This window comes from Myxocyprinus asiaticus, chromosome 9 (genome assembly GCF_019703515.2).
Source record: "Myxocyprinus asiaticus isolate MX2 ecotype Aquarium Trade chromosome 9, UBuf_Myxa_2, whole genome shotgun sequence".
NCBI classification, from domain to species: Eukaryota; Metazoa; Chordata; class Actinopteri; order Cypriniformes; family Catostomidae; genus Myxocyprinus; species Myxocyprinus asiaticus.
The window spans coordinates 13,546,807-13,559,439 of record NC_059352.1 but is presented as its reverse complement, the minus strand read 5'-3'; the positions used below and the strand labels follow the sequence as shown (position 1 = coordinate 13,559,439).

Here is a 12,633-nt window from a genome sequence, read left to right as displayed (position 1 = left end):
ATATCTTTATGATTTATGGTAAATATCACATTTATAAGCAGAAATTGGCTAATAGAAAACCTAATATCCACTAATTATATCCCCTCCCCTTTTCTTAAATTATGTTACATTGACCACCAAAAAACAACAACCACATTTTTCATTGAAACATGAGCTGAGTTTTTTTTTTTTTTTTAACAAAAACATGATCTACGACATCCGACGCCTGAAAACCACGTGACTGCTTCAGTATCTGGTTCAAGCAACCCCAGGGTGGACCTCCTTACTCTAATCCATTATAATGTTTTGTTTAATATTATAATTCATATATGAAGCCTATATGAGTCTATGAAATAACAGACGATGGAGAATGACTGAGGCATGGTTAAATAGACGGATCGCAGATTTTCTTTTTATGAATTTGTTTTATTTATTTGACTTATTTTAGTTCCAATACAGCCAAACGACTTAATCACTTTAACAAATGACTTTTAGTTATTTAAAATAAAAATCAGTTACAGAACCAGATGTGAAACCAGCATCTGTAAAGAGACACAGCAGTTTCTTAGATGTTATTCATCGCTTTGACCACCAGATGGCCGCAGCGTACACAATGTTGAAAAGCTTCCAGTAATGTAAACCTTCGTTTCTTCGCAAATCTACGTTTCACAATCAGCTAACGTCAGCGTCCGAATTTCGCACTTTATTTCATGAACTCCTTGCTGATATAATGCACTCAACATCCATGCACTATATAAGTATGAATGAATGAGTGAGCGATTTCGGACACACACAGAAACGGAATTTATATACTAGAGTCGACTCCAACACTATTTAGAGTCAAGGAATCGACTCTTTTGGAGTCGACTCGCAAACACTAGAGTATCTAACGCCACACATTTCCCGCCGTCAGTTTCTGTATTTGGTATTCTCGGAGTAAAAAAAAAAAAAGTAGTAAGTGGAATTTCATAAACTATTGTCAGAGTTTAGAATTATGTTAAATTAAATTTGCCAGTCGTTTGCTTTGTATGTTGACATGTGTCTTGTCTTGTTATATATATAAAAAAAAAGTTGGCTAAGCTGTTGAGATAGTCTGTTTTTAGTAATAGCAGTCTAACTGTATTTAGAAATCACAAACATGGTTTTTGCTGTCATTTAGGAATAATTTATTATGCGATGATGCATAATATTAAACACCCTGAAGTAAAAATGAGAAATGATTTAGCATATTCTCTGTTCAAGCCCATAGCCAAAGCACAAAAGCGTTTTCTCCCGTCCTGGAACTGAATGAAGAATGGCAAATAATTCGAAGTAAGTTTGCATATTTATTAACTGTCACTGACACATGCACTTGATTAATTATTCCATGTTTAAATGTTGCATTTATGCTATTCACGCAAAACGTGGTTGCCTTTTTGATAACGTGCTTTTGCAGAGTATGATCTTGTCGCTAGCTGGCACTGTTAGTGTATGGACAGTATTGCTAGCCAAGGAGTAAGCAATACAAACTAGGTATAAATTGAGAACTTTTTAAAAAGCATCTTAAGGTAACAGATTGGTGCTATTTGTATGCTGATTTGTCCTTCTCAAACATTACCTTTACATGGTATATTGCTGTTGAACTTCAGGTAAAGATTGTGTGGAAGCACATGTGCCTACATATGAGAAAATATGTAACAGCTGCGTGAGGAGAGTGAATCGCCGGCTGCGTTATGTGTGTGTGGTCGCCGGCTACATGAAGAGAGTGAGTCGCCGGCTACGTGAGGAGAGTGAGTCGCCGGCTACATGAAGAGAATGAGTCGCCGGCTGCGTGAGGAGAGTGAGTCACCAGCTGCGTGAGGAGAGTGAATCGCCGGCTGCGTGAGGAGAGTGAATAGCCGGCTTCGTGAGGAGAGTGAGTTGCCGGCTGCGTTATGTGTGTGTGGTCGCTGGCTGCGTGAGGAGATTGAGTCTCCGGCTGCATGAGGAGAGTGAATCGCCGGCTGCGTGAGGAGAGTGAATTGTGGCTACGTTACGTGTGTGTGGTCGCCGGCTGCGTGAGGAGAGTGAGTCGCCGGCTGCGTGAGGAGAGTGAGTCTCCGGCTGCGTGAGGAGAGTGAGTCGCCGGCTGCGTGAGGAGAGCGAATCGCCGGCTGTGTGAGGAGAGTGAATCGCGGCTGCGTTACGTGTGTGTGGTCGCCGGCTGCGTGAGGAGAGTGAGTCGCCGGCTGCGTGAGGAGAGTGAGTCGTCGGCTGCGTGAGGAGAGTGAGTCTCCGGCTGCGTGAGGAGAGTGAGTCTCCGGCTGCGTGAGGAGAGTGAGTCTCCGGCTGCGTGAGGAGAGTGAGTCGCCGGCTGCGTGAGGAGAGCGAATCGCCGGCTGTGTGAGGAGAGTGAATCGCGGCTGCGTTACGTGTGTGTGGTCGCCGGCTGCGTGAGGAGAGTGAGTCGCCGGCTGCGTGAGGAGAGTGAGTCTCCGGATGTGTGAGGAGAGTGAGTCTCCGGCTGCGTGAGGAGAGCGAATCGCCGGCTGTGTGAGGAGAGTGAATCGCGGCTGCGTTACGTGTGTGTGGTCGCCGGCTGCGTGAGGAGAGTGAGTCGCCGGCTGCGTGAGGAGAGTGAGTCGCCGGCTGCGTGAGGAGAGTGAGTCTCCGGATGCGTGAGGAGAGTGAGTCGCCGGCTGCGTGAGGAGAGTGAGTCGCCGGCTGCGTGAGGAGAGTGAGTCTCCGGCTGCGTGAGGAGAGTGAGTCTCCGGCTGCGTGAGGAGAGTGAGTCGCCGGCTGCGTGAGGAGAGTCGCCGGCTGCGTTAGGTGTGTGTGGTCGCCGGCTGTGTGAGGAGAGTGAGTCGCCGGCTGCGTGAGGATAGTGAGTCGCCGGCTGCGTGAGGAGAGTGAGTCTCCGGCTGCGTGAGGAGAGTGAGTCGCCGGCTGCGTGAGGAGAGTGAGTCGCCGGCTGCGTGAGGAGAGTGAGTCGCCGGCTGCGTGAGGAGAGTGAGTCGCCGGCTGCGTGAGGAGAGTGAGTCGCCGGCTGCGTGAGGAGAATGAGTCGCCGGCTGCATGAGGAGAGTCGCCGGCTGCGTTAGGTGTGTGGGTCGTTAGGTTAGTGAGGAGAGTGAGTAGCCTATCCAGATGCACCGCCGGCTTCTCAGTAGTCAGCGCCGTTCTATCAGTGAGTGACTCAATAGCTGCTCTCAATAGCTGAGTGGCTTCCCTTGGCAAGTCATTAGTCTTATTTTTGAACCATTTCGCATGCCATATCTTATCACATGGCTTGTTGAGTGCGTTACCGCGGAGACATAGTGCGTGTGGAGGCTTCACGCTATTCTCCGCGGCATCCACGCACAACTCGCACGCCCTAATAAGATGCGTGGATTGACGTCTCAGACGCGGAGGCAACTGAGATTCATCCTCCGCCACACGGATTGAGGCGAGTCACTACGCCACCACGAGGACTTAGAGCACATTGGGAATTGGGCATTCCAAATTGGGGAGAAAAAAAAGTATACATTTGGTGTAGGATCCCATAGATAACTTTATTTCCAGCGCAGAGGCGCTGCTGTTTCTCGCGGAAGAGATGCGGCCAATGTGAACGTCCAGCACCTCGTTGACGCCACGCTCACGCAGGATGTGTGAACCCGCCGTTACAGTGTATTCAGAGTGGTTCTGTGCTCCACAACTCCATCTCATGCTCAGAGAAACAGATGTGCTCCATTTGGTTCTGTGTGCTGAGCGCGTCATTTTTAAAGTGCTCCAGAATCACTTTAATTTCACTTTTGCATACTTCCAAGTATGTTTGACCACTACATGTTAATATACAAATACAATTAATTCACCCCATGGCATTTATGTACAGCGGAGGAGATGTTAAAATGAGGAGCACATTATAGTGAGAAGTATATTGCTTCATTTTATATTTGTTTTCTGCGGGTGAAGAGGAAAAACAAGTAAAAGCAATTTACGAAATCCATGGTTATGACCATTTTTAAAAGCTAAGCTATATTAAACAAATGTCTCAGTGTAATACTTTAATACTAAATAATAATGTACTCGGTGTAAGGCATAAAAACCAAAACATCTACTACGTCACCAAAATCCACCACGCAGAGGATTAGACCCATTACGTCATCGCGCAGCGAAGCCAGGGATACGTGTGACCCTCTCCAGTTTTCAGCAATGCTTCGCTCCAGCTGACAGATGGCGCTGATAATGCTGCAAATCCCATCGCTAGGCGAAGAAGACAGCGGCTCAGCTTTCTTTACCTGGAAGATGGAGGTTACATTATATATATATTTTCCGATAGCTCTTTTGGGTATCTAGTTTGAAATTAGCGCCTATCATGTGAGATAGCGACCCTCAGCATGGAGGAATCGTGGGATTTTGAATTCGTGTCTCGAATGGTTGACAGTCTGGTGTCGTTTCTGTCCGAGTTTGTGGATGACTGGCTGGCCAACGACATGAGAGTCGCAGTGTTTAAAATACTGTTCAGCTGGCTCGTCCTCAGTCTCATCGCGATCCATTTCGCTTGGAAAGTGTACGGGAACACTGTCAATGATATGTACTACAGACAGGGTAGAGAGCATAACAAGTCTAATACAACGCCACTTACATGAATTGGTCTATTGTTGTTACCATATTATTTATGTTTATATAATCTTGCGGCTTTTTGAATGGCAGTAATTGGAAACTTAATTAAAGATGGTAATTTCTCAGGGATTGGAGGACAGAATGGAGGGACCCCTGACACAGCACCTCATCTGAGTGAATGGTAGGTGACCAGCCATTTGTTTTCCTCCATAACAGGTGCAGATACAATCATATTATTAATATTTTGGATAGTTCACCCGACTGACTTTCCCTTCCCAAAGCCTTCTTTTGTGGAACACAAAAGGGCAGAATGTTAGGGAGCTTCAGTCACCATTCGCTTGCATTGCATCTTTTTACTGTCATGCTACCTAACATCTCCTTTTGTGTTCTTCAAAAGAAAGTCATACAAGTTTGGAACAAAATTAGTAAATAATTACAGAATTTTCATTTTGGTTGAACTATCCATTTAAATGGTTCTGCGGTGTGACAGATTTATTGTTAAAAGTACAAATATTCCATCTAGCCTCTCAAGTAATATGAGATCATAAAAAACATATTAGACCAGAATTTGACTGTTTAAAATGCTTGACGTGTTATTTAGCATTGTCCATTCTCTTCCATTGTCACATTTTATATTTTCTGTTTTCCCTATAGGCAAAGTGCAGCTGGTGATGCGATGAAAACCCACCGTGAGTGATGTACCTGCAACTGGACTAAAAACACAGACTCACAAGCTGGAAAACGGCAACTGCATTCCTCCAAGATGTTTAAATATAACAGAACTTGTGCCATAAAATCCTTACGTGTACATTTATTGGTACTTGTAAATCTGTGATGGACTGTGGTGCAAGACTCTAGACCCAAACACTTGAACATTTCTTGAAATGTACCCAACAGAAAGGTGCTGTGCACTGCATGGAGGGCATTAAGGGTGTATGATCTGACATCTAGCAGCTCCTACTCTTCTTTTAGGATGGTTTGAAGACACCTTAATTCGGACTGAATTCTGGCTGTGAGTAGATAAGACCTGAGAGATATGCACACAATATCCTTTGACAACTAATTACTGACTGCAATGCTGGTCAAAATGATGGCCCCAAATGTTCACATAGTATATTTGTAGAAATCAGATTAGATCATTGATTTGATATGCAAGATAGTAGTCGAGACTGTACAGAGATAAGACTTCAAATGTGCCTCTGCCATGTCTTCTGGTATCCAAGAAGTTTTTGCTGTGAAAACAATACAGTAAATACAGTTTGTAACTAGTAATGTGAATGTCTCTGTTATTTCAAGATTCCAAGAATACTCTGGAATACAAGGTAAAAGTGCACATTTGAAATCACCTTGTTTTAGTAGGAGTAGAGGAGTTATATGTTGGGGGGAATCAAACAAAAAAGTCGACATCTGTATTTGTAATGTGATATTTTAATATAAAACATGATACTCAACAACAACAAATATAGGAGGGGACTAGATTTTACTCATCAGGGATTGATTGGATATTGAACATTTGTTGTTCCATACCACAATGGAGCCAAGTGGTTGGAGGGCAGGGTTTTGAAAAATAACAGAACTTGATGTCAGCCAAAAAGGAAAGTTGCTTCAGAGGTGGAGCAAGTTATTAAATTTTGATGTGAGATTATAAAACCAAACCTATTTTATTATTATTTTGAAATAAGTTGGACTGATGAATCGTGCACAAAAAGACCAGGATTGTGAATTAAGACAGTAAATACGGTCAGTTTGATTTTATTTAAAATTTACTTAGAAAGTGGCAATAGTTATACTGCAGATATTATTGGCTGTTTTGTACTACAAATTGCTTATGTCCCTCAATTGTAAGTCATCTTGGATAAAAGTGTCTACATTTTGCATTTAGTGTTTCGCAAATGCTAAAAATATATGCTGTTTTGACAAATCTTACAAATTAGCTGTGCTTAGAATGTAATGGAAAAGTGCACTTGCTGCAGACTATTTAAAAAAAAAAAAGAAAAAAAAACCCACCAAAACAATTAATTTTTTTTCACCCAAAATTTCATTTAGTTGTTTGCAAACACAAATCGGTCCACAAAGTCAAATTACTGTACCAGCAGTGTCATTGTGGTGGTGGTGGCAACAGCATTATATGCACATCCATCACATTGGTGCCTGTCAGTCCAGGCAAGAGTAACCTTCTTCCTCCAGAGAGCTTAGAGAAAAATGTAAATGAATCATTATTTGTTAGAAAGCCATCAATGTCCAGACCTTGAGTCATGGCCTCTTCCATCAGTTTCCGATCAGCGACTGCAACAGCTGCATCAGTGGGGCCATCCTGCCCATTGGTTCCTCCGCTGAGAAACACTGCACCACTCTTCACTTCACCACTGAGTTCAAGCCCCACCCGCAGGGCCAACTCCTGGTTCCTGCCTCCCCTGCCCTTTCCGGTCAATTGCACAGTGGGCTCTCCTCCAGCCAGCAGACAGATAGCACACCCAACCTTCCTTTCTCTCCTCTCCAAGCATCTGCATGGTGCGACACAAGTCCCAGCTCTCTATCCCAACTTCTGGCCCTAGCTGAAGGCTCTGTGCGGCAAGCTCTGGAGGAGGTTTCTTCCCTGGGGAACATGCAAAATGCAAAAGCAGCCCATATAGGTGGGCAAAAGAGTGAATGTCACCACATACCCCTGGAGATAGAATGACAGGTCGAAGTCCTAATTCACTGGCCTTACAGCTTGCACATTCAAGAGCAATGGTGTTTGAACCAATCAAAACATTTAAAATGTGGTCTTTGACCTTTTGTGGCTGTTCCTGCACCTGTGAACCCCAACATGGGCCTGTTTTACTAAGCACCTCTTTCACAGAGGAAGGGAGAAAGTCAGAGAGCTTATAGCGATCCAGAATAGCCCAGACGTCCTCTGGCCATGTGTCACTCCTAACTGTTGGACCACTGGCTATCAAATCCAGAGGATCTTCAATGACATCTGATAGAATCAATGCCACCACCTTAACGAGAACATAATATCAGAGTTTGAGTGAATATGACAGATAGGTAGAAGCAGAGAGAATAGACATAATTGCTGAATATTAGTGATGGGTGCATTTGTAACACTGCTTCACGAAGCTTCGAAACCTATACAAACTAGCGCATCGGAGCGGGTATCAAACCGGCTAAGTCACGTAGCCACATTACATCAAACTGTTTTGAAACATTCGAAATAATTATCTTAAAAACTCATAAAAATATAATATACCATAAAAATATAAAATATTTTCCAAAGGTTCAGATCTATGTAATCCAGGATATTGTAAATTGTCCTTAAATGAAAAATATATGGCAGCTAATAGTTTCCAAAGCACTGTGTCATTGAAGCTGCTTTTGACTCATCTTCTGATAGGGGAAGCCAAGAAATACAAATCCAATCTTGATCAATACTGACTAGCACTACTGCACAATTCCGTTGAATTAATTCATCTAAACACCCTTTTAAAAGTGTTTCTTTTTGTTTAATTAAGTTGTACATCAGTGTTACCTGGGCTGGGTAGACACATTGCGCAATACCTCCACCTTTTAACAGGGACAGAGCTCGTCGCACTGTGTTTAACTCCTGAATTGTGACACCTGCTGCTGCGAGTCGCCATGTCGCATCCTGTTTCTCCAGCAAGGACATGGGTGGTGCCGGAGCAGGTAAAAGAGCTGAACCACCACCTTTGCATAAATATGTGCACAAAATTATAGCTACTATGTTTACATTTTAAAAAGTATAAAAAAATAAAGTAAATTGATTGTTTTTCAAAGGAGGAAGACACAGCATCGTGTAAACAACATGGCCATGGGCATTTCTTTACAATTGCCATGATTGCACTTATAACTCGGGCATAAAAATTAGGTTGTGGTTGCAGCATTCTATTGTGAAAGACTATGGTGCAAAGGTGACATTAACTTGAAATTAATTAATTGACCCCTGGACAAGTCACAGTACCAGAGATGAGCACAAGCAGCAGTTCTTTCTCAGTCAGACCACTGGCCAGTTCCCGAATACACTCTGCTGACCTCTGGGCATCCGCATCTGGTAAGTTGTGCTTTGCTCCTTCCATCACTGTAATTCTACTGTTATTCTCAAGCAGCATCTTGCTGAAAAGGCATAAAAACGAGGCATGAAAAGCTTCCAGACAAACAGCTAAATAAAAAATAACAATGTTGTACCAACAGTAGATGAGTCCTCTGCCTTTGAATTCAGTTTTACTGGAAGTCTGTACATGACAAGTGATTTTAGTGTTTAGAAGTTTTAATTTTGACGCTGATATTTTAAGTTTAACTGGTGAAAGTTTGTTGATTGCTGTAAACAAATTTCAAATCAACGTAATTTCATTAGTAACTGCTTCAATTATAGGTAATAAAATGGGTACATTTTATAATTTATTTAAATAAATTATATTTTACATAAAGATAATGAAGCCAATTGTAGGACTATTAAGATTTTCAGGGACTGAAAACATTCTAAGGAACGAAAACCGAAAACGAGCGAAATGTCATGCAGAATGTAACCAAAAACGGGAACAAAGACCCTTTCAATTGCTCCGGAGTGTGAATTTTATTTTTAAATGTTGTTAACTGGTTTATAAACAGTTAATTTAAGTCCAATAATTTTTTTTCATGAAACCAAAAATAATGGTTTATTACAATACATTTTTGGAATTACACCACTTCCTACTGACCAAAAAATGTATGCTTCTCTCTTTTTATTTGAACATGATAAGTATGTGCTTTGAATATATAGGAAACTGCTGCATCAAACATTTCTTTGCCTTAATGCACGCTGTGGATGTAGCTTTCTGTGACATGCGGAAGACCTTTTAGACAACTATATATAATTGCTATGTATAAATGTATGGTTAATCCAGATACAAGGAAAAATATTGTGGTAAAAAGTACATTTCCCAGTTGTTTTAAAGTTTTCACTGAATTATTGTTAGATGTGATGCATTGATACAGATTTGATGCTGCCAGGTTCTGACCGAGAAGCAGGTCTGTGTTTAAAACAAATAATTAAATGCCCGAGCAGTGTGTACATGCATGCAGGAGAGAGAGAGAGATTTTGGCTATTAATTCCTTTTAAGTGGCCATATGTATTTTTTAAATAATTGAAATATTTTTATTTCATTTTTTTATTAATTTTTTCTTAAGGCTAATATTTTTTTTTTTAATAATTTCTCATTTCTTTCTATTTGTTTTTGAGGTGAAATTTTCCAAAGATGACATGTTCTTGACAGGTTTCGTGAGATTTACCCAAGTAGAGGGGAAAAAAAGCACTTGCTAATATGGTGAAAAATACTTACTCTATGTCAAATACTTAGTGTATTCTGGATACCATGCGGCACCCTGACCAACCCTTTAATCAGATGGTCCCCTACAATCCTCTCTGCTTGTGCTGCCATCCCCAGCACAGCCTTACCAAAGCCCACCAAATAAAGGTTATTCCTAAGTGTGAAACTCTGACCACCCACAAGTAGTTTGTCCCCATGTCACTCCAGACCCCTGCAGACCACTATGTCTGGCTGCACACCTTCGATGGCCGCAGAAAACACAGCCTGGGCTCGCATCTCTAATGACGACATACTGTCGTAATGATCGTAATGATGCCAACCCCACCCGCAGTGGGTGCGACAGGTGACGAGAACGTGTGAGAGCAAGAATCTGAGACATAAACCATTCAAACTGTCCACACCAGAGGAAGAAGGCCTGTTAACACTTGAGGAGAAAAAGAGATTGGAAGCAGGGTGAATAATTTTCAAATACATTAAATTTCATCATCAGAAATCAATAAATTTTAACTTATGAGAAACTTAAAACTAATTTCATGTGTTGCTCACATCAATGGATAAAAAGCATGAAAATGACACTGTGATTTTTAGTAGCCTATATTATATTTCATTTGTATCATTCAGCATATTAACTGAATAATTTTAATCCTTTAAAGTACTCCAACTGTATCATGTCTCAAATGTTTCTTTCAAATTTGAAAACACTAATTACAAGGTAGCCAGAGACAGTCAAGTCAAATTAATGAAATTACATCATAATCTAAACGATCTTTCATTAAAAAAATCATACAACATTGTGCCTTCATTAATTTTATGAAAACTTAACTGTCTGGAAATTCTAAAGCTGTTTTATGAACTGATAAAAAAAAAACGGTCACCCAAACCTTAAGCCAAGCACAGTGTCAGCTGCATTACACTAGAGTGTACTGAGTGAGTAATGATTGACTAGAGCTGACCATAGGGCAGAGGGTAGTTTGGAGGTTTATGAATTCACCAATGGTCAATTCCAAAACAAAAGAGGGGGAAGGTACTATAATAGCCTTGTAATACTTGTTGACTGATGTGAGAGCCCAGTTAAAGTGATAGGGCCGGTCAGTGTCATAAACTGTACGTCTACTTTCACGCAACTGTTACAATTATACTGCACAAAATAAACATTAACATCTATGCACAAACTGTCATTAACGTTGAATTCATAAGAGCAGCTCTTTAAAACAGTAAAGTCGCCTTAAACATGTAATTTACCTGTAGCATCTCCATCACTCGACTCTGTTGACAGTCACACAGGTTGTTTGTCAGTCAACACAACAACAACTATGTAACCATTGGGTGACAAAAGGTGTAGGCTAATAACTTGAGGATAGTACGTCAATGTACATTCTTAAGATGGCGCCACATATGGCAGCCTCGGTGTGGAGCTCTCCAATTCTTTTGTTAATTTTGTTTGTTTGTCCTGTGTTTAGTATTTTTTTTCCAATCACTTTTACCAGGGACAAACTGCTGAACATTCGGCAGCACATACCAGACAATCTTTTCCCGGTTTTTGAGTATTCAGACATTTTGCTGGACATTTTAGTCAGAGGCGCAGCTGTGTTGTTCAAGCGCGCTATAAGACGCAAGTGAGGGAAGCGAGCCGGCATGCTGGTCAAGCTCCGACAGCGCGGCTTTCGAACAGCGCTGCTGTGTATTCATCTAGCGAATCTCTACTCTCTTCCAAACAAAATGGATGAACTACACCTCCTCACCCTTACAAACAAGGACTTTTCAAACTCTGCTGCCTTATGCTTCACAGAAACCTGGCTGAGTGTCCATTCCGGACAGCGTGTTACATCTGCCAGGCTTCCAGCTCTTCAGAGAGGATTGTATTGCGGAGTTAACGGGGAAAATGAGAGGTGGTGGAACATGCTTTTACATCAATGAAAGTTGGTGTACAGATGTAACAACGTTAAAGAAGATGTGCTGTCCTAATTTGGAAGCGGTCTTTATCAACTGTAAGCCTTTCTACTTGCTGTGAGAGTTTTCCTCGTTTATTTTGGTGAGTGTTTATATTCCTCCACAAGTGTGTGGGAGCGCAGCGCTGCAACAACTAGCTGATCAGATCACAGACATGGAACAACAATACCTGGACTCACTACTTATTATTCTTGCCAATTTTAACAAAGCTAACCTTACCTGAACTGCCAAAATACAGACAGCACATTACATACCCCACCAGAGACAGAAACAGGCTGGATCACTGCTCACAACAATAAAGGATGCTTATTGCTCTGTCCCTAAAGCAGCTTTGGGACTCTCTGATCACTGTCTGGTTCATCTTCTTCCGACCTACAAGCAGAAACTTAAATCAGCTAAGCCTGTAGCAAAGACTGTAAAGAGATGAACCAATGAAGCAGAACTGGAACTACAAGCCTGCTTTGACTGCACTGATAGGAGTGTATTTGATGTTGCAGACACCAATCTGGACGAGCTCACAGATACTGTGACATCATATATCAGTTTATGTGAGGATATGTGCATTCCTACTAGGACTTATTTAACATTCAACAATGACAAACCATGGTTTACAGCAAAACTCGGGCAGCTTTGTCAGGCCAAAGAGGATGCTTACAGAAGTGGGGATAAATTCTTGTATAATCAGGCCAGAAACACACTGACAAAAGAGATTAGTCTCACTCCCCACACCCGCTCTGACACCTCCTGCAACCGCCCTCCTCCCCCCTCCTGCTACTCAACATGCACTTAAAATCTGTGAAGAGGATGTGTGCCGGGTCTTCCGGAAACAAAAGACAAG

General features: G+C 41.9%; 1 protein-coding gene and 1 pseudogene across 1 annotated transcript; one reads left to right on the top strand and one right to left on the bottom strand.

Moving 5' to 3' along the window:
- Window positions 1-4,095: 4,095 nt before the first annotated feature.
- On the top strand, window positions 4,096-6,617 carry LOC127446548 (T-cell leukemia translocation-altered gene protein homolog). Its single transcript, XM_051707544.1, has 3 exons — window positions 4,096-4,524; window positions 4,666-4,720; window positions 5,194-6,617. Exons 1-3 carry the CDS (start codon window positions 4,314-4,316, stop codon window positions 5,234-5,236), a joined length of 309 nt encoding a protein of 102 aa, XP_051563504.1. The 5' UTR covers window positions 4,096-4,313; the 3' UTR covers window positions 5,237-6,617.
- LOC127446549 (glycerate kinase-like) lies at window positions 5,948-10,717 on the bottom strand (annotated as a pseudogene).
- Between the last annotated feature and the right edge of the window lie 1,916 nt (window positions 10,718-12,633).